General features: G+C 44.2%; 1 protein-coding gene across 6 annotated transcripts in view; it reads right to left on the bottom strand.

Moving 5' to 3' along the window:
* Positions 1-4,396, bottom strand: part of ACER2 (alkaline ceramidase 2) — a 38,873-nt gene extending 34,477 nt beyond the window's left edge. Inside the window, exon 1 of one of the 6 annotated variants that reach the window (XM_070480573.1) lies at positions 4,166-4,396. In XM_070480573.1, coding sequence (XP_070336674.1) covers positions 4,166-4,273 — 108 coding nt within the window. In that variant the 5' untranslated portion in view covers positions 4,274-4,396. The remainder of the gene's footprint in view (positions 1-4,165) is intronic. The other 5 variants (XM_070480569.1, XM_070480572.1, XM_070480570.1 and 2 more) reach the window with 5 other exon arrangements.
* Between the last annotated feature and the right edge of the window lie 16,806 nt (positions 4,397-21,202).

Here is a 21,202-nt window from a genome sequence, read left to right as displayed (position 1 = left end):
TTTTCAGCACCAGTTCATTTCCTTCTGTCCCCCTGGGTCCCCAACAGAATTCCCAAAGGCCAAGCTAAGTGATTAAAACACAGACACCACTTTCCTCCAAAGATGCAAATCCAAAGGTCTTGGATCTTTCTCTGACTGTGGCCAGGCCTTAAAACTTAAAATATAAAAAGGAACTTAATAAAACTTGTATTTAAAAGAAACAGTACAAAATGTGCACAGGCAAAAGGCTGTGGAAGGGCATGATATGTTCTTGGAAGAGATATTTGGGCTTGGCTGACGCAAAGGATGATGACAAGATTTAAGGCAATGGAGATATATGGGCACCAAAAGCAAAATGCTCTATACTCCCAAACATTGCCAGTGAGACCACAGATCAGAGTGCTTTCTCTGGTGGACCATTAAGCAACAATCACTAGTCTTCAAAGTAAATATTGCCCTCGACACAGCAATTTCCTATCTAGAACTAGTACTTGGAGAAGTACATCCAGATGCCTATTTGAGGACATTCATTGCATAATTGTTCGGAAACCAAAATGAAAACAATAAACAGGAACTGCCCTAAATGTCTATCAATAATAAATTGACTGGTCAATCCATTAAAGGGAATACTATATAGATACTGCAAAGAAGAAAATAATTCTATACAATCCAATATGGGATTATCTGCAAGACAAATCAAGTGAAAAAACCAAGGTGTAGAAGAATTTCTATAGTGTGATCTCAACTGGGCTGGAAGAAACTTTGGTTGTGGTGTGTATATACACAGGCTTCCCCGGTGGCCCAGACAGTAAAGAGACTGGCCTGCAGCGCAGGAGGCCTAGGTTTGGTCCCTGGGTCAGGAAGAACCTGGAGAAGGAAATGGCTACACACTCCAGTATCCTTGCCTGGAGAATTCCATGGACAGAGAAAGCTGGCAGGCTACAGTCCATGGGATCACAGAGAGTCAGACACAACTGAGTGACTAACATGTGACTATACATGTTGCACATGTATTTTCTATGTTTACACAAATATATGTTTTTTACATGCTTATGTCTCAAAAGATACAGAAGAAAGGGTATTTTTCACTTTATAACTTGCATTTTTTTTTAACTATGATCATGTTGTTACTTTTATAATAAACAACAACAATGGCAAAAAAAAAAAAAAAAACCTACTTCAAATGACTTCCCTGGTGGTCCAGTAGTTAAAACTGCACTTCCTCTGCAGGGGGCCTAAATTCTGTCAATCCTTGGTCTGGGAACTAAGATCCCACATGCTGCAAGGTCCAGCCAAAAAAAAAATCCCAAAGCTTTTTGTCCCATATCCACTACCATGACTAGCCTAAAGATCACATGGTCCCAATGCAGGAGTTTTAAGTTAAAGAATGACTAAATAATAAATACCTATACTGTGCTAAATAAATTTAAAGTAGCTACAATGGCATTTGCATCTTCAAGAGCAGTATCTTAGTAGGGTCAAATGGACCATCCATGTTCTAACTCCAGATCTGCCATTTTCTTGACCTTACCAAGTTTCAAAATCTATCTAGGCCTCAGTTTTCTCCTGTATCAAATGGATGTAATAAACAGCACCCACTGCTGAGGGTGACTGTAAAAGACCCTGGGGAGCTTCAACAGAGCAAACAACTAGTGGCAGCCAGGAGTGACCGCAGTTGTAGTAGTGACAGCCAACCACTAAGATCCATTAAGAAGGTTCTAAATCCCCCTTCTGAGTCTTCTCCTGATTTTACATCTTTAATTTTTTTCTCAATCAGTAATGATTATTATTTTCTTTTTTTTTTTTTTTTTTTGATTATTATTTTCTTGTAAAATAATTAGGCCTGCTGCCTTACTCTGGGAATTTAATGAGATGAAGGAAATGGCAACCCACTCCAGTACTCTTGCCTGGAAAATCCCATGGATGGAGGAGTCTGGTAGGCTACAGCCCATGGGGTCCCGAAGAGTCAAACATGACTGAGCGACTTCACTTTCACTTTATCACCAAGCAGCTCACCATCTTCCCTGAAACAGGAGTAAGATAAGCATGGGTTTGTTCTGTGACAAGGATCAAGAAGCTAACTAAGACATGGGAAGGAGAGGAAACGCTTTTTGCTAAATTCTTTGGATCTACACTCTACAAAGTCTGATGACCGACTTCTTCTCTGAGACCCGGTCTCCGCACTTTGCTAAAGCAAATTCTGTGGTTTACAAGTATGCCAAAGAACGAGGTTTGTCAGGGGGACCAACAGAGCTAATCAGCCACAGATGCTGCAGCTGAAGATCAACAGCTCATTTCTAAAAAAGACTTTAGCACTCACTGCATAACAGCTCCAACAGGACCAGGTTAAAAGTAAAGACGAAAATAAGCTCTCCTCCTCATCCAGCACCCTGGGGGAGACTCAAAGCGGCTATACACTAACTTTTTTGGTTGAATAACTAGACCTGACTCTACTGGCCTCAGACACCGCAGATAATTACCTTGCTGGGTATGTGAGAATCTGTCCCCAAGCTGCTATTTCTTCTCTAACTCTGGTGAAATCCTTAGTAGTACTCTCCACTTACAAATGGAAAAACTGACTTACTGCCTTTGAAAGCACCCGACTGCACACTCTGAAACAGGCTGTACAATAGGTGGAGGGTGCCACCTCTGATGACTGCATGTGTCACAGCTTCTAGGGGCAGCAGAGGACCAGGTTTCCTTGCAGAATTAACCCAGTCATTTAAAAAAAAAAAGGAATGTTTGCTGGGAGGGCAGCCCAGGAATTCAGCACTGAAGGGACGGAGAGTACAGGCCCTGGATCATGGTCCCAGCTCTGCCAGAAATGACCACAGGGCCGCTCCCCTCTCCAGAGTCAGTTTCCTCAACAGTGAATAGAAGGATGGGGACAAGCTCTTGGAGATCCCTCCAGGCAATAAGCAATGACTCAAGCCCAGGACATTCTCTCCAGCAAATCAAAGGAGAAAATCCTAAAGAAGAAAGTCAAAATTCACAGTGACTCACATAGCAGGAGTTGCTGTTTTCCATATTACAGCAGTGAAAAGATAAGCTGCAGAAATGACCACACAAAGTCTTACATCTGGAACCACATTTGGACTTAGCAAAAGGAACAAATAGACATTTCCTTCCCAACTGCAGGCTTGGGCTTCCCAGGTGGCACGGTGGTAAAGAATCCATCTGCCAGTGTAGGAGACGCAAGAGACACAGTTTCAATCCCTAAGTCAGGGAAATGACAACCCACTCCAGTGTTCTTGCCGGGAAAATTCCATGGACAGAGGAGCCTGGCAGGCTACAGTCCATGGGATCACAGAAAGTTGGACACAACTGAGCACACACACACACACACACACACACACACACACACACACACACACAACTGCAAGTTTTCCCTACCACGAAAAACTAAAAGCACAAAAGATTCTGCAATGGGACAGTTTCCTCTTGACCACAGCTACAGACCCAGGGAAGTCCAGAAAGCATACACACATACACACACACACACACACACACAGATCACTCCCAAATTTCCCTTTCACTTCTTTGGCTTAATTACTGCACAGAGCACAGGCCTAGGGAAATTGATCTAGGGGCTAGTGTGAGGCTCGGTACTAAAGGCAAGAACTTGGTAGTAATTAACTTGATTCTGGCCCCAGGTAACTCGACCCATTATTGATGTTACGTGGAACGGGGGCGGGCAGCGCCAACCTTCGGAGTGGGCCCGGCCCCACAGACCTGCCTGGAGGTCACCCCTTTTCCCCGACTCCTAGAGCAGGTACTCGGGCAAAAACCGCACAATGCGACCCAAGTGCGTCACACCACAGAGATCCTAAGGGAGGAAGGGAGTAGTCCCCCGGTTTCACCGCTCCCAACTGACCCAAACTGGAAGAATGGGCTGACACGGGGCACCAGCTCCGGGACGGGTGGGGACCACACAGGACAATAGAGCCATCAGAAAGAAGGGGCCAGAGGAGGAGGATGGCCCAGATGTCGGGGACACAGACTGCAGAGGACAGATGGAGAACTGGAAGGCGCGCAGGGGAGGGGGCGTGGGTCGACTCTGGCCGCGGAGCGAAAACGCCCCAGATACACACGTCGACCAGGGTGCGGGCTCCAGGTGCGGCGGCTGCGCTGGGAGACAGCCCCCTCCCGCCAGCCCGGCTGCCATCCCCGCTCCCGTGCCCCGCACCGTGTTGTAGAACTCGGCGATGGCAGGCACGATGGTGTAGTTGTCCTCGCACCAGTCCACCTCCGAGCTGCCAGCCCGCAGCTGGTCCCACCAGTGCGGGGCGCTCATGGCCACTCTGGGGCATTGGAGCAGAGGCTCCCGAAGCCGAGAGGAGGCCAGAGCTGCTGCTGGAAACCGACGGTGGTGGTGGTGGCAGCGGCGGCCGTGGCTTTAAGCACCACGGGACAGCCCCCGGATGTGGCGCCTCCTGGGCCGGCCTCTCGGGGATCCGCTCTGTCCTGTAGGACGTGACTGGCTCGCGGACCCCCTCCCTAGGCTCCGCCCCCTGGGGGAGCCTGCGGGACCCAGGGCCGGCCACGCCCACCCCAGAGGCGGGATGTGCGGGGGAGGGGGGGGCAGGCGGGGAGGCGGGACCCGCCCCCTGCACCCGCCTCTAAATACTCCTGTTCCCAGCAGGTGGCAAAGGCTTTGACAAGCCTGCCCCCGCCCACCTTCCGGCTCAGACTTGCAGGCGCCCCCTACCCTTGTTAAGCGAGTTGTGACAGAACTCGCCCTGGCAAAACTTAAAATTAAGGAGGAAACCCGGGGGGACCGGAGCCCTACGGAATCTTGGCGAAGTTTGCTCAGTCTTGCCTGTATGATACGTGGGACACCCACTCTCACGGAGAAGTCATTGCTTGGTGCGGTGGGCTGGGTCAAGAAGACCTTGGGGACCGGAGTGGGGGACCAAGGACTCTCCCACGCAGCCTCTGCCACCCAAACCCTGGTGGAGTGCTGCTGCAATTTTGAATACTTTCCTGCGCTCCGCCCCTTGGAGTCCAATGCTAGAATAAAGTTTTCTATTACCCATCGAGTCAAACGTCAGCTATACGAACCCCCAAAGGATGCAGTGTGACAGGTATGGCACGTCCAGAACACCCCAGATACGAGAGATGATGATGCATATATTGCACTTACTATGTACCAGGCTGGAGAAGGAAATGGCAGCCCACTCCAGTATTCTTGCCTAGAGAATCCCATGGACAGAAGAGCCTGGTGGGCTGCTGTCCATGGGTCGCACAGAGTCAGACACGACTGAAGTGACTTAGCAGCAGCAGCATGTATCAGGCACTTGTTGAAGAGCTTCCATGTGTCACTTAGCGCTCCCAGAGGGGATCCTAGGAAGTGGGTGCTATCAGCAATGCCATTCTAGCTAGTAAGTGGCCAAGCTAGAAATCAAATTCAGGATGATCTCAACTGTGAGATAACTATTTTGCTTTCGTTGCTGTAACTGTTCTACATGAGGTAAGAGCTAGGTGGGTCCCAGGGTGAACAGCTGGTTCGTCCCCTGTGGACAGATAGCCCAAAATAGCCGGAGTGAGAGAGGAGATGAGCCCTACCCAGATAAAAGATAAAAGATTATATACCCCTCGTTTGCAAAGTCAAGAAGACCTTTCTGACTATACCTGCTCAGAAAGTTTCCCTGGAGGTACATAGGGAGGGGTGTTGATACCCTATCACCCCATAGTGAGTGATGTTGATACCCATGGTCTTCTTTGCTAGAATCCATCTTGGTCAAGAGATGTGTGCACACACATAGGAGAACCCTGAGATACACCAAATACAGACGCTGAACCTGGCAAAGCAAGATGATTGGCTAAAGGAAACCCAGAAGAAATGCCCCATAAAAGTGATTCAAGCTACTGCGAGGATGCGACTCTCTCTCTCACTCTCTCTCTGAACCTGCCTGTGTGCCTATCCGTGTATCCTTTTCTTCCTAATAAGACACTTGACTTGTTTCACTTCTTTCTGTGTCTATGTGGAAATTCATTTCTATACAGCTGATGGGCCAGGGCCTTGTCACTGACCACTGGTCCCTGGTGGTCTAGTGGCTAGGATTCAGCACTCTCACTGTCGAGGCCTGACTTCAATCTCTGGCCAGAAGCAGAAATCCTGCTTCAAGCCTCTGCAGGCCCAGGTCACCTGAGATCATGTAGTTTCTATATCAAAGCTAATCTAGTCCCACTGATTCCTGGATAAAGAAAAAGCCAATTGTTTCAGTTGGTCATGGCTCTCATCCTTCTTCCTTGGGCAGCTCTAGAAATTCAGCTTAAGATAGCAGTGGCAGAAGAGACCCTGGTCAGGTGACTGTCACTAGGATCTCCATGCTCCAGCCTACGTGGTACCCTGGAGGCCAGCGCCTCCCAGGGCCTGACCTCTCTCTGACTTGACTCTCCACCTGGCCCCTGGCTAGTGCTCCAGGGTCTTATGCTCCCAGTGTCCGTCTTCCACAGGTTCCTGCAGAGCCATTTGTTTATCTTTCCAGACCTCCATCACTGATCGAAACTGCAACCCCCGACTCCTCTCCTATACTCAAGGAAACCCAGCTTTCACCCCTGGGAGCCAGACCACACTTCTCTTTTCAACTTTGTCCCAACTCCTATCCTGTCCTCTTCCTAGACAGCTAGTTCCACTGTGTCCTGAAAAATAAAACTACCATATAACCCAATAATCCCATTCCCGGGCTTATATCCCAAGAAAACTATAAAAGGTACCCTAATGTCCATATCAGCAAGACATGGAAGCAAACTAAATGTCCATTGACAGAAGAATGACTAAAGAAGGTGTGGGGTATATATACATAAACAATGGAATATTAATCAGCCATAAAAAGAATTAAATACTCCTATTTGTAGCAACATGGACAGACCTAGAGATTATCATAGTAAGGGAAGTAACCAAATAGGGAAAAACAAATGTCATATGACATCAGTTACATGTGGAATCTAAGAAAAATGATACAAGTAAATTTATTTACAAAACAGAAATAGACTTACAGACACAGAAAATAAACCTATGTTTACCAAACAGGGAAGTGGGGAGAGGGATAAATTAGGAGTTTGAGATTAACATATACACACTACTATATACAAAAGAAATAACCAACAAAGACCTACTGTATAGCACAGGGAACTAAACTCAATATTTTATAATAATCTATAAGGAAAAAGAATCTGAAAAAGAATATATATATATATCTGAATAACTTTGCTATACACCTGAAACTAAACAACATTTTAAATCAACTATACTTCAATAAAAAAATAAGACTTTGTAAATTTCTAATATGGTAAACATTGGTAGATATTATTACATAAAAAAAAATTCCTTATATTCCTTAATTTTTTAGTATTACAGGAGTCCTCAGATCAAAAAGGTTAAGAGCTGCTATTTAAAAGAAAGATATCCCCAATTAACTCATTTGTAAAAGATTTTTTATCATTTAGTTTGAAATATTTATTGAATGAGAGCTTTTAGACTTAGACATATATCATTATACATCATTCTTGAGCATACAATAAAAAGAAAAATAAAAGCAAAAGAAATTCATTAAGCAATTCCTGTGGTTTCTTCACACACAGAATGTCTATTCCTCTGAATCATTTTTTGACTCAAAACTGCCAGTGTCTTTAATTACCAAGTCCAGGTGATGCAGCAATTTTAAGAGTACTTCACACTATTGTTTGCTTTCCAGCCATGAATATCTCTCTCGTGTACTCCTTTGGATGCTGGCGTATTCTTTTTTTTTTTTTTTTTCATAGTCTTGATCTTACCTGAAGGTGTCAATAGAAGGTTTTCAGACAACAGGAAGCATGTTTCTTTTCCAGACGGTCCTTGTACCATTTGTTGACGGAAACATGGAGATTACAGTCACCAAGTCATCCTACCAGGAAAAACCACTGAGTTTGTGTGTGTTCAGGCAGTGACAAACCATCTCTTCTGTCACCTGGCCAACCATGATTATAAAATGCCATCCATTGTAAGATGTACCTAAAATTCAGCAATATTACAATGCAAAACAAAGTTTTAGTATCAGTGAAATTTGGAATTCGCTGGATAGTATTCATTCTTCTCTCCAAGTCCTGCTAAGAGAATGATGGGGAATTTTCTTCCTACACAGGAAGTCTTATTGCGGATGACAGTTCTGTTTCAAAATCAAAGCTGACCCCTTGCGTTCATCTAGTTACAACTGCACAGAGAGACGGTGCTCAGCCAAAAGCCATTGGTGACCAGCATGAAGGATGCAAGTTACATTACTCCAAATATGCCTGTGTTGGCCTTCTTGGAAGTGTTTTAACATTTTTCTGATGTTTTCATCCACTCTCTCCATTGCTAACATTTTTTCAATGGATATAACCTTAGTCACTTAATACCACGACCTATCATTCGGTTCAGTTCAGTTCAGTCGCTCAGTAGTGTCCGACTCTTTGCGACCCCATGAATCACAGCACGCCAGGCCTCCCTGTCCATCACCAACTCCGGGAGTCTACCCAAACTCATGCCCATCGAGTCGGTGATGCCATCCAGCCATCTCATTCTCTGTCATCCCCTTCTCCTCCTGCCCCCAATCCCTTCCAGCATCAGGGGCTTTTGCAATGAGTCAACTCTTCACATCAGGTGGCCAAAGTATTGGAGTTTCAGCTTCAGCATTAGTCCTTCCAGTGACCACCCAGGACTTATCTCCTTCAGGATGGACTGGTTGGATCTCCTTGCAGTCCAAGGGACTCTCAAGAGTCTTCATCACCACAGTTCGAAAGCATCAATTTTTCGGCGCTCAGCTTTCTTCACAGCCCAACTCTCACATCCATACATGACCACTCGAAAAACCATAGCCTTGACTAGACGGACCTTTGTTGGCAAAGTAACATCTCTGCTTTTTAATATGTTATCTAGGTTGGTCATAACTTTCCTTCCAAGGAGCAAGAGTCTTTTAATTTCATGGCTGCAATCACCATCTGCAGTGATTTTGGAGCCCCAAAAAATAAAGTCTGACACTGTTTCCACTGTCTCCCCATCTATTACCCATGAGGTAATGGGACCAGATGCCATGATCTTAGTTTTCTGAATGTTAAGCTTTAAGCCAACTTTTTCACTTTCCTCTTTCACTTTCATCAAGAGGCTTTTTAGTTCCTCTTCACTTTCTGCCGTAAGGGTCATTAGGTAATTAATTTTGAAGCAGACCTATTAATAGAATGTTGCCTTAGAAACTGCCATTAATAGTTTAACACAAATCTGATATCTGGAGTAAAAGGAGCTTGGGGAGAGTGGGAGTAAGGTGGGGACTGCAGGGTGTGACAGCAGAGAACAGGGCCCGGCTGAGTTCTGATGCTAAGTTTGCTTCTGGTGCTTTTGGTTTAAGTAAGAGTCAGTGATAGAGATCTAGGAGAGAGCAGGTTTTGGAGAACCACCCTTGCAGGGAAATCAGGATGCCAGCATCTATTTTTACAGAATTTATAACTATTTATTTTTGGTCTAAGTAAATATCTGATGATAAATATCCAGTTCAGCTGGTCCCACAAGTGGAAATAAATCATCAAGTAACAAAGTCTGCCTTGGGGGAAAAAAAAGAGGGGCAAATGCTTATGTAAATGAAGCAAGAAGTGCATGATCAAAGATGAAATTTTCTGCATTTTGCTGTTTGGCCAGAGTTTTTCATCATTGGTCATGCTTGAGGCTTGTCGTTTAGACCAGTGATTCTCAAGGTATGGGGCCAGCAGCATCAGCACCACCTAGGAATTTGTTAGAAATGCAAATTTCTAGGTCCATAGCCCAGACCTATTGAATCAGAAACTCTGAGGATGGACTCCAACAACCTCCAGCTTAACAAACTCTCCAGGTGATTTTGACCCACACTCAAGTTTGAGAATCACTGTTTTAGCTAATACACTAGTGGTATCGGTAAGAAAATTCACTCTGGACTATATACTTAGCTTCCCTGATAAAAAGAAAAAGGAAAAACAAATCCAAGCCAAGACCGCAGCTGCTGCTGCTACCAAGGAAAAGAGGAAGAAAAAAAAGAACCCAGTGAAGGAAGTCGTTCTTTCATCAGGCTCATCAGCAGGAAACTAGGGCTCAGAGTCTGGTCCCTTCTCCAGCCAGGAGAGAAACAAAAAAAGTCACTAAGTTTTTGTTTTTCTTTTTCATCTAAGACCGTCTCCAGGCTCAGAAGGCCATGGAGGAGGGCTGCAGAAAGCAAGACCTCACCAGGGAAACACTGGTCAACCACTCCAAGAAAGTGGCTACCTTTGGGGCCGTGTGTGCTCTTGGATTATTTCCTGACAGTCATCAGAGGGCACTTCCTGCAGTTGTCACTGGGCCTCTCTTCTCCTCTAATCTGCCCTGGAAAAAACACAAACAATGTTAGGACTGGGTGTATAATAAAAGTAAATTGATTCTAATTGAAAACCTGAGGCTTTGCCCATGCCTGAAGTGCATGGACGTTGTTAACATGTGTTTTGACCACTGCTTTCCGGATAGAGAAGCTGTTCCTTTGTTAAATAACTATAGCTTGCAACAGGATAGCAGCAATTTTGAGCACCTGTTTCATGCCAGGCTCTATAGTAAGTGTTCGGTAATACAAGACAAAAATAACACTCTTGGCTTCATCAAGCTTAGTCTAGTAGAAGCACACAAACCATTAGAATACAACAGGACAGTTGCTATAGTGGAGGTGCAGACACAGAATGTGGATACAGAGGGGCCCAAGTCTACACTGAGACCAAAGGGGCACAAACAGCTGCTTAGTGTGGAAGCAGCCTCCACACTAAGATGTACAAGGTGTACAGTATTTTACCAGGCAGAGCACTGAGGAGGGGGAATTCTTTAGAAGAACTAATATGTGCAAAAGGATGAGGGTCCGAGCATAATAATTCAGGAAACTTCAATATAGTTCCAGCAGGAAAAGTCACAGGAGACTGAATTAAAAGACTGGTAGATGATGTGAAAAGAGTAGGTCTTTAGGAAGGAAACCTTGACAGATGAAGAATAAAATAGACATCAGAAACTATTGATAATGTCTGCCAATAGTCCAAGTGCAGGATGATACGGGCATGACTAAGAAATGCATTCATTCTTTTGCATCATTTACAGAATTATTGAATATGCTATGTGTTACGCTAGACAGTTTTCCAGAGGCCAAGGATCAAATGGTGAGCAAAGCAGATGTTGTGTCTGCCTTCATGGAGCTTGCAGTCTAGGAGGAAAGCCAGAGATTAAATATTGCATAAATAATTCATTACAGTTGTGCTGCATGCTATGAGAGAGTACAAGTCCCATGACTGCAAAGAGCAGGTAATGTGATCTTGTCTGAGAGTACCAGGGAAAAGGCTTCCCTGAGGAAGTGAATTCTAAGCTGCAAGAAGTGAAGGCTGAGGCACCGGTAAAACGAATTGAAATAAGGAATGCAGCAGAGATAGAAAATAGGAGTTGTGCTAGGTTGCACTATTGACTGCAGATTCTCAACACACTTTCCCAACCCACGGATATGGGACTTGAGTTTGTCAATGGCTGTGGCAAATGAAATGTACATGGAATTGATTTGTCCATGACTGAGCAGAGCATTTGAAAGTGATTTCTAATTCTGCCATTCCTCATTTCCCTTTTCCAAACCCTGTTTTGGGATGGTGTCTTCAGCCTGGATCCCAGAATGAAGAAGACAAATAGAGAGCACAGAATGGGAGTCGGTCCACAATCCACTCATAACTTGAGCAAAAAATATAACTTCGTGCTGTCAACCATGGAAACTGGGGCGAATTGTTTCTTACCCCAGCATAGCCTAATGGTGGCTGACAAATACAGAAGGAGAATAAAGCTTAACTGCTGATTAGAGGTACAACATTAAAGAGTGGGGGAAAAAATGGAAGAGAACTTCAAACAGTGTAGTCTGAGCAATTAGAAGAAAGCGACTAGGTTACTAACTTGAAAGGGAAGATAAGATGGAAAATAGTGATTTAAGGTTTGTATTGAATTAAAGGGCAGGCTGAATATTTGGGAAGACACGTTCTTTCAGTAACCAGAAAGGTAAATTAGAAGACCAAGGACAGGTCAGGATCAAAAAGATTTGTGGATCGTGACTTTAAAGGTGACACCTGAGCCATGGGGTAAATGAGCTCACTGTGGCTAAGTGAGCTCAGTGGCTCTCAGGAGAGAAAGAGAATGGAGGTGGGCAGAGGGCAGATCCATGGGCATGGCTGCATTTTTCAGAGGCCTGAGTGACAAGGAGGCTCAAGTCCTGACAGACCAGAAGCAGGTATGTTGGGTTGAAAAAAATCAAGGATGCAACATCACCTATAAAGCAGCCTCGCCCCCCCACCCCTCAAAACAGTGAACCTAAACCAGATCAAAACTATAGCTCTCACTACCCATTTACAGGAGGTGAATCACCTGGAGATCTTGTTAAAAATGTTAAAAATGCAAATTCTGATTCTATAGTTCTTGTGTGTGTGTGTGTGTGCTGTCGTTTCTGACTCTGTGTGGCCCCTGGACTATAGCCCGCCTGGCTCCTCTGCCCATGGAATTTTCCAAGAAAGAATACTGGAGTGAGTTGCCATTTCCTACTCCAGGGAATCTTCCTGACCCAGAAAGAGAACCTGGGTCTCTTGAATCTCCTGCATTGGCAAGCGGATTTTTTACCACTAGCGCCACCTGGGAAACCCAGGTGGGGTTGAGTGGGGTCCAAAATTCTGCATTTCTAACAAACTCCCAGGTGATGCCAGTGCTGCTGGTCTATTTGCCAGATTTTAGAAGCAGGTCTCTGGGAATGGAAGAAATGAAAACATGCAGATGCAGTCAATAATTCCAGATTGGGACTCCCTGGTGATCTAGTGACTAAGACGCCACATGCCTGATGCAGGGGACCGGGGTTCGATCCTTAGTCAGGGAACTAGATACCACATGCCACAGCCCTGCATGCTGCAACGAAGACCCAGCACAGCCAAATAAATAAATAAAAATAAATATTAAAACATAAAATAAGTCCAGATTAAGGGAAACGCTTCATGACAATCTCATTTCTTAAAACAAAAAATGAGGAGAAAATTTATAGATTTTCTCTAGAGATGTAACAACCAATAGCAATCCTTTATTTAGATCCTTAATCAGAGTATAACCAAATGTTTTTTAGAGCAATTGTAGAAATGTGAACACTGGATATTTGCTATGGGGGAATTATTGCTGACTGGAGAGATGTAGTGACGATGATTACATTTTAAAAGGTGATTCTTCAAGAGGGTACATACTTTATGATTCCATTTTTATGACATTCTGAAAAAGGTAAAACTAAGGAATTAAATGGTGCTAGTGGTAAAGAACCTGCCTGCCAATGCAGGAGACATAAAAGACTCAGGTTTGAGCCCTATGTCAGGAAGATCCCCTGGAGGAGGGCATGGCAACCCACTCCAGTATTCTTGCCTGGAGAGCCCCATGGACAGAGGAGCCTGGGGGGCTACAGTCTATAGGGTTGCACAAAATCGGACATGACTGAAGTGACTTAGCACACACTCGTGGTTACTTGAGGATGGGAGATGGAGTTGGCTTCAAAAAGGCACAGAGAAATTTTGAGAAGTGATGGAACTATTCTGTTTCCTGGGTGTGTGGTTATCTGACTGAGTTTCTAAAACCTCAGAACTGTACCTAAGAAAGGAAAATTTTACTGCATGTATTAATAAGTTAGACCTTAATAAACCAGGCCAAAATAAAAAAATCAACCCCCCAAAAGGGACATGATCGTTTAGAGATACATACTGAAATATTTATAGGTAAAACATTTCTGAGATTTGCTTTGAGATTTGGGGGAAGGGTGTTGGTTTGGTCGTATAGATGGAACAACTTTGGCTTTAAATGGCTTATTGTTGAACCTGAGTGGTTGAACCTGGGTGGTAGACCAGTAAAACTAGTCTCTCTACTTTCGATGTGTTTAAAATTTACCATAGTGAAGAGTTACAAAATTAAAGCAGCAAAAGTCTCCATTAAATAGGATGTCTCCATAAGCACCCATATATCCCAGAGCACCAGAAAGGCAGGTTGGGGAGCAAGTTCTGGGGGCTCCATCTTCACCGGGAGGTACCCTGAAAGTAGCAGTTCTGGTCCAACCCATGGTTGTTACCTTCTCTTTCATCCTAAAGGACACAGGCCGGGCAGGGAAGTTATTCTCACCTGAGGAAGTGAATGGCAAATGGCCTGAAGGGCACCTCCCCACCCCCAGGCCTCTGAGAAGGTCCTTTCACCAAAGGAGGCATTGATAAACAAACTTAGGATCAGCAGCCAGGGTGGGGTCCAGGTGGAGCTGTGGCCGAAGACTCCTTGGAACCAGGAAGCTCGAAAGGTCAGGGCCTGGTCAGTACCACGCCTCACAGTCCAGGGGCCCTTGGGGCTGGGCTCTGAGGCTACTGAGATGGGTCGGAAGGCGTCTCTGGCACGTCAGAGAGCTCACACCTGCTCACCGTGGCCTATACATTTCATGCTGCGTTCACTCTGCCTTATCTTCGGCCTTTCGAACACCAGGAAACACCTTGAGGAAATGGAGGTGGGAGGAGACCAGGTTAGGGTACAATGTGAGCAAAGGGTAGACGAAATTTATTCCCTGGAAAAAAAAAAAGGTACACGATTGGGCAGGAACTTGAAGAAGAGGAGTTATGGGATGGTCTTCTAGTAGAGGAGGGCCTTGAGCAAATTGTAATGCCCAAATAGAAAAAGAGATTGAAAATGTAAAAGAAATGAAGGAGATGGAAAGAAGTGAAATATAATATTTGCGTGGAGAGAAGGGACAGCATGGAGTAGACACGTATTGTTTTGTTCCAGAATCCTCTCCTTTTCTGGGACCTTCTCCTGCCCCCGCTTCCTTCTCCTGCCCACCTCCCACCTTCCACTGCCCCCACCTCCATTCAGATGGCACCGTAGGAACAGCCGTGGTAACACACCGTGACCCAAGTCCATGGCTAGAGTTCATTGACCTGGCTCAGGCTGACTAATCAGAATGCACCCATCGGAATCTGGAAGCAGAACTGAGCTCTTCCAGTTTCATCTAGTTGTCTAATGGAATGGAGATTTGAACTGAGGCACTATTGGTAACTTGTTCCAATGGATGGAGATGGAGGCAGAACCCAGCAGAAGAGAATAGACAAGAGACAGTCCCGGTGGAAAAGAAGTCCCTGGTTTGAGCTCGGCTCAGAGACCTAGCCACATAGAAATGTTCCGAAGATAAACTGGAACCCTCATAGTAAAGCCACATTTTTGCTTCAGCTAGTTTGGATAGGATTTCTGTGACTTAAAACCAAGTGTCCTAACAGAACTCTATGCAAAGAAAGAGGGGAATATGGTGGATATATATAAACACCTGGACACATTCGGAGGGTGAGAGAAGATTGAAGCAATTCATTGTTGTTTAATCACTAAGTCGTGTCCAACTCTCTGTGATCCCATTGAGTGCCCCCCACCAGGCTCGTCTGTCCAAGGGATTTCCCAGGCAAGAATACTGGAGCGATTTGCCATTTCCTTCTCCAGGCGATCGTCCCCACCCAGGCATCAAACCAGTGTCTCCTAGAGCTTCTGCGTTGGCAGGTGGATTCTTTACCACTGAGCCACCTGGGAAGCCCCAAAGCAATTCATACCTCTGCAAGAAATGGGGAGAAACAGTGTCTACTGAAACAGAGAGCTACAGGTCAGAGGTCAGGGGCTTTAAAGTGAAGAAGATTGGGGCCGAGAAGATCGCCTTTTTTTTTTTAAATTAAATTCTCTAATCATTATAATAGTTGGAGGCAAGAGTGTAAAATTTAGCATCTTCTGTAGATAGAGACAGTCAGTACCAGGAAGGTTACAAACTAGACACCAAGAAGAGCCACAGATTTTTCTTCTTTCTCATTAGCTGTGAAGCCTGGGGAACAAATGGGAAGTTAGAGGACACTTGACCCTCCTGTGAAGTGTGAAAATGTAAAGAAATTTAATCCTAGAAATAGCTGACAATTCCCAAAGTGAGTTGGACCCACCACAAGGGCTGGGATTTCTCTCCGTATGAAGACATTACTAATGTATTTTAGGGTGTGCATTTTGAAGAAATCTTTGACAGGATTTATAGTGATAATTTCAGAGAATACTTCGGGTATCTCCTGGCAGATACCAACTAACTACAAACAACTCATGAATTTTCATCATGGCAAACTTTCGGGCCAATCAGTGAGGAAAATGAAGTGGATGCCATGAGACCCAGGCTGTGTCTGAGCCACAGCTCTCCCCGCCCTCTCTCTCAGCTGCTTCTAGGGTCTGTGTGGTTTCCTACTTGATGAAGACTTCGAGTAGATTAAATCCCACTCTCAACTTCCACCCATGGAAGAAACTGCTGGAACCTCAGTGCCAATTTTTGATGAAATTGCTGTGTGAATTTGTTGAGTCCAGAAGGTGTGTTCTCAGTAATGCCTCCTCAAGGCTATCCACCAACTGAGTTAATCCACAACATCTCAGCACCAAGTTCAGCTTTCCATCTCCTCCTCGTAGCAAGATCAGCCTAGGTTGGAACCCTTGGGGAAAGCCTCCCCAAAGCACCACAGTTTAGGAGGAGGGGAAAGGAAACATTTCTGGAAATGACAGTGACAGGAGCAGAGTTAGAGGGATGTAGATGATGACAGGTGATAACGTGGTGCTGGGGATGGTGAGGACAACTAACACTCATTGAGAGTCTACCATACTCACTCCCAGAAGTGTTTACGTTTTTTCAAGTGTAGGTTCATTTATCCCTGACACAAACTCTATAAAGAAGGTATTACCACCATTTTAAAGATGGTGAAATTTTAAAAAAACATAAAAAAAATAAAGATGGTAAAATTACGGAATGGAGAGAATGAAATGAATAAGTTGTCCAAGGCCACATAGCTATTAAAGAATGAAAATAGGTGGAACAAAAAGAAGATTGCCCTGATATAGTGACTTAATCTGATTTTAAAAAAAAAAGATTTATTCTAGTATTTTTCTTGTCATCCCCTTTCCTTCCTGCCCACCACCAAATATTTCATCAACATATGCCAGAGCTTGTTTTCCACAAACCTACAAAAACATCCCTTAGCCCCTGACCCAAGGGGTGAGAAATCCATTGTAATTCTTGCTTCTGCATATACTTAGAGAAATACTGGCAAGAAGTTTTCCTAACTTCATTTCTTTGATTTAGCTTCCTTTCCCAAACATAGCATGGCATGTTTTAAAATTAGTTTCTTCCTACAAGTAGAAATTGCCCTTGAAATTTAAAGTTTTTTTATGTCTAAATGATCGTTATTTCCTGTTTTCTTGACTTGAGCCAAATATGAGACAGCTTACTGAAATGCTCAAGTTCCATTTCCTTCCTTACTACTTCTCTTCCTTTCTGTGTTTACACCTCCTTTTGGAAAATGTCTCTTTCCCTAAACACACTTGAAAAACTCATTTGCTCAGGGAGTTAGGGGAAATTTTATTGGGTTGGCCAAAAAGTTCCCTTGGGTTTTTCTCTAAGACACTATGGGAAAACCCAAGCAAACTCTTTGACCAACCCAATACCTTTACTGAGTGCTTTGAGAACTACTTTAACTCAGTGCTATTGAATACAAAATGTGTTCCATTTAGTCAGGCTCTTCATAGTCGAAAGACTTGACCTTTGGGCCCTGTTAGGAGTTGGACTGTGTACCCCACAAATTCTCATGTATAAGTCCTATCCCCAGTATTTCAGAATATAACTGTATTTTGAAGATGGAGGTCTTTAAAGAGGTAATTCAGTTAAAATGATATTATTGGGCAGGGCTCTAACTCAATATGACTGGTATCCTTAGAGGAAGAGGAGATTGGGACCCAGACACACACAGCGGAAAGGCCACGTGGATATGAGAGAGAACATGGCCAGCTACAAGCCAAGAAGAGGCCTCAGAAGAAACCAGTCCTGCTGACACCTTGGTCTCAGACTTCTAGCTCCATCCAGAATTGTGAGAAAATTTATTTCTGTTCTTTAGTCACCTTGTTTGTGGTATTTTGTTATGGCATCCCCAGCATGTTAATACAGGCCCCCCATTCCAAACCCACCTTTTTCACTTGAGTCAAACATTCAGGCTTCACGCCTATGTACCTAACAGTACCTGGATATCTCTGCTTGCATATCCCATTGACAATTAACACCTAGCGTGTCCCCATTTCTACCACCTCTCAGCCCTGACAACCACCATTCTAACCCTATTTCTATGAGTTCTGCTTTTTTTATTTTTAGATTCCACAAATCAGTGAGGCCATATAGTATTTTGCCTTCTATCTGATTTATTTCCCTCAGCATAATGCCATCAAAAGTTGTCCCTGTTATTGCAATTAGCAGTTTTTAAAAAATGGATGAATACTATTCCATTACAGATAGATAGATACCAAATTTTCTTTTTCTTTTTTTTGTAGGATATTAGTTGCCCTAGCTGGAGAAGGCACTGGCAACCCACTCCAGTCTTCTTGCCTGGAAAATCCCATGGATGGAGGAGCTTGGTGGACTGCAGTCCATGGGTCACTAAGAGTCGGACACGACTGAGCATCTTCACTTTCACTTTTCACTTTCATACATTGGAGAAGGAAATGGCAACCCACTCCAGTGTTCTTGCCTGGAGAATCCCAGGGATGGGGGAGCCTCGTTGGCTGCCATCTATGAGGTCGCACAGAGTTGGACACAACTGAAGTGACTTAGCAGCAGCAGCAGTTCCCCTAGCTGGGATCGAACCCGGGGACCCTGCAGTGAGAGTGCCAAGTCCTAAGACCTGGACCATCAGGGAATTCCCCATATTTTCTTTATTCATTCATCTGTTAGTGGACACTTGGGTTGTCTTCATGTCTTGATTATTGTGAATAATGCTGCAATGAACACAGGGGTGCAGATATCTCTGAGAGGTCCTGTCAGTTCCCTGGGATGATGGGTTACTTTCAGAATCGCAGTCTTGCTGGATGAGAGCCAGTTATGTGATGTTGCTGGGTCTGTGGGAGTGGGCAGACTCCCTAGCTGGCAGGGATGTTACCAGAGGTTTGGGCAGGTGTAGATTCTGTCTGATCTGGTGTGTCTGGTATGGGACTACCTCTAGTACTTCATTCAATATTCTGGTGTTGGGAGAAGGATCTGCTTCAGTTTCCACAGCTGGGTCCTCAGGCAGCAGCCTATTAGCAGGTACATGGAGGTAGTTCCCACCAGGTCCCTGGGAGGACCTGGTAATTGGATGAATCCCTGGACAGGCAGGACTGATTCTGGACTGTGGCTGAGAAGGGGTGAAACCGAGGCTCATGGTTATTTCAGGTTTCACAGATAAGAGTAAGGTCTGCAGACCTGGGTCTGGAGGTGTGGATTGGAGGGTCTCCCACCAAGTCCCTGGGTGGGCTGGACTGCTTCACAGCCACGATCAGAGGGGCTGGAACCAAGTATAGGGCCATTTTAGGGTTTAGAGCGTCTGCTGCTGGGCCCTTCCATCAGCAGGGCCGTTTGCTAACTGTGACTACGATAGACTGAATCCCAGTTAAAAGTTATTTTAAAATCTACAGTTTGACTGAGTTAGGAGGGATATATGCAAGGATTCCCAGATCACAGGCAAGACTGGCTAGACCCTGTTCATAAGCCACTTCAGAATCTACAGCAAGACTGAGGTCCGAGTACCTGTGGTCAAATGCACGGGTAGGCGGGACACCTTCTGGGTCCCTTACTGAACAGTGCCGGTGACAGAACCAAAGCCAAATGGTGCTGTAGCTGAGTCCTCAGCTATGGAGCTGTTTCAAGGCTGTGACCAGTGAAGTCAGCACCCTGGATTCAGGACTGCCTTCACAAAATCTCTCTCCCTGGTCTGGGACTGGACTAAGGTTTCACAATCAACTCAGGTCCCAAAGCTGCCACAAAGGCACTTTTCTCCCTGATGGATACTGAATTATTGTCTTTGATGAGAGGGGTAGGAGCAAGAAAGTATTCAGCCATCTTGCTGATGTTATTTTGAATATTCCTTTTATGAAGGATGACATATCTTATCATCCTCATCATCTCATCATCTCTTGGAATTTGCATTTCCTTGGTGATTAGTGATGCTGAGTATCTTTCCCTTTGCCTGTTGACCACTTATATGACTTCTCTGGAAAAATGTCTATTCATGTCATCTGGCCATTTTTCATCCTTTTTTTTTTTTTTTGAGTAAACAAGTTCTTTGTATATTTTGGATATTAACCTATTATGGGATATATTGTTTGCAAATATCTTCTCCCATTCATAGACAGACTTTCCACTTTGTTGATAGCTTCCTTCACTGCACAAAAGTTTTTTTAGTTTGGTGCAATATTTATTTTTACTTTTGTTTCCCTTGCCTGAGTAGACACATCAAAAAAAAAATATTAGTAAGGCCAATATCAAAGAGCGTACTGCCTTTGTTTTTTCTTTTCTAAGAGGTTTCCGATCTTGTACTTAAGTTTTTTTTTTTAATGGTATATAAATTTAATAAGAAGGTATATACATTTATTAAGAAGAGCAGATAAAACCATATCCTTCTTAATTAATTTACCAGGAAATTAAAGGAAACAGCATAAAGTTATTTGCCTTACCTAAAATTTTACCAGATTGTGGACCTTATGAGTTAGCTTGAAGCCTTTAACTTTGGGTACTTTACTTGCTTTGAAAGATGACAACTTGAAAGACTGAAGGGCTAAAATGGTTATATTCAGTCAGGGTTCAGTTACAAGAGACAAACTACTCTAGCCTGTGGACTAGACTGCTAAGAATTACTTCTATTGTTTTGTTTTGTTTTTCGTTTTGTCTGTGCCAGATCTTAATTGCAGAATGTAGGATATTTTTTTAATTTATTTATTTTAATTGGAGGCTAATTACTTTACAATATTGTGTTGTTTTAATTCATTTTGAGTTTGTTTTTGTCTATGGTGTGAGAAAGCAGTCCAGTTTCTTTTGCACGTAGCTGTCCTGTTTTCCCAACACTATTTTTCCCATTTCATATTCTTGCCTCCTTTGTCATAGATTGACCATGTAAGTGTGGGTTTATTTCTGGGCCCTCTATTTGTTATGCCCGATGTCCGAATCCCCGAGCGGGAAGAGAGAAAGCTACCAAGAGACAATGCAAAACGCAAGAAGGAAGTTTATTGCTAGCTCGAGCTAGGGCCCCCGCTGTGTCCAACGCAGTGGAGCACAGGCTGAGAGCCCCGAGCCCGGTTTTCTACCCATATTTATAGAACATCCAATTTCAAACATAAGCAGGGGTCATT

Source organism: Odocoileus virginianus, chromosome 18 (genome assembly GCF_023699985.2).
Source record: "Odocoileus virginianus isolate 20LAN1187 ecotype Illinois chromosome 18, Ovbor_1.2, whole genome shotgun sequence".
Lineage (NCBI taxonomy): Eukaryota > Metazoa > Chordata > Mammalia > Artiodactyla > Cervidae > Odocoileus > Odocoileus virginianus.
Note: the sequence above shows the minus strand (reverse complement) of the source record. Positions and strands in the feature narration are given on the sequence as shown.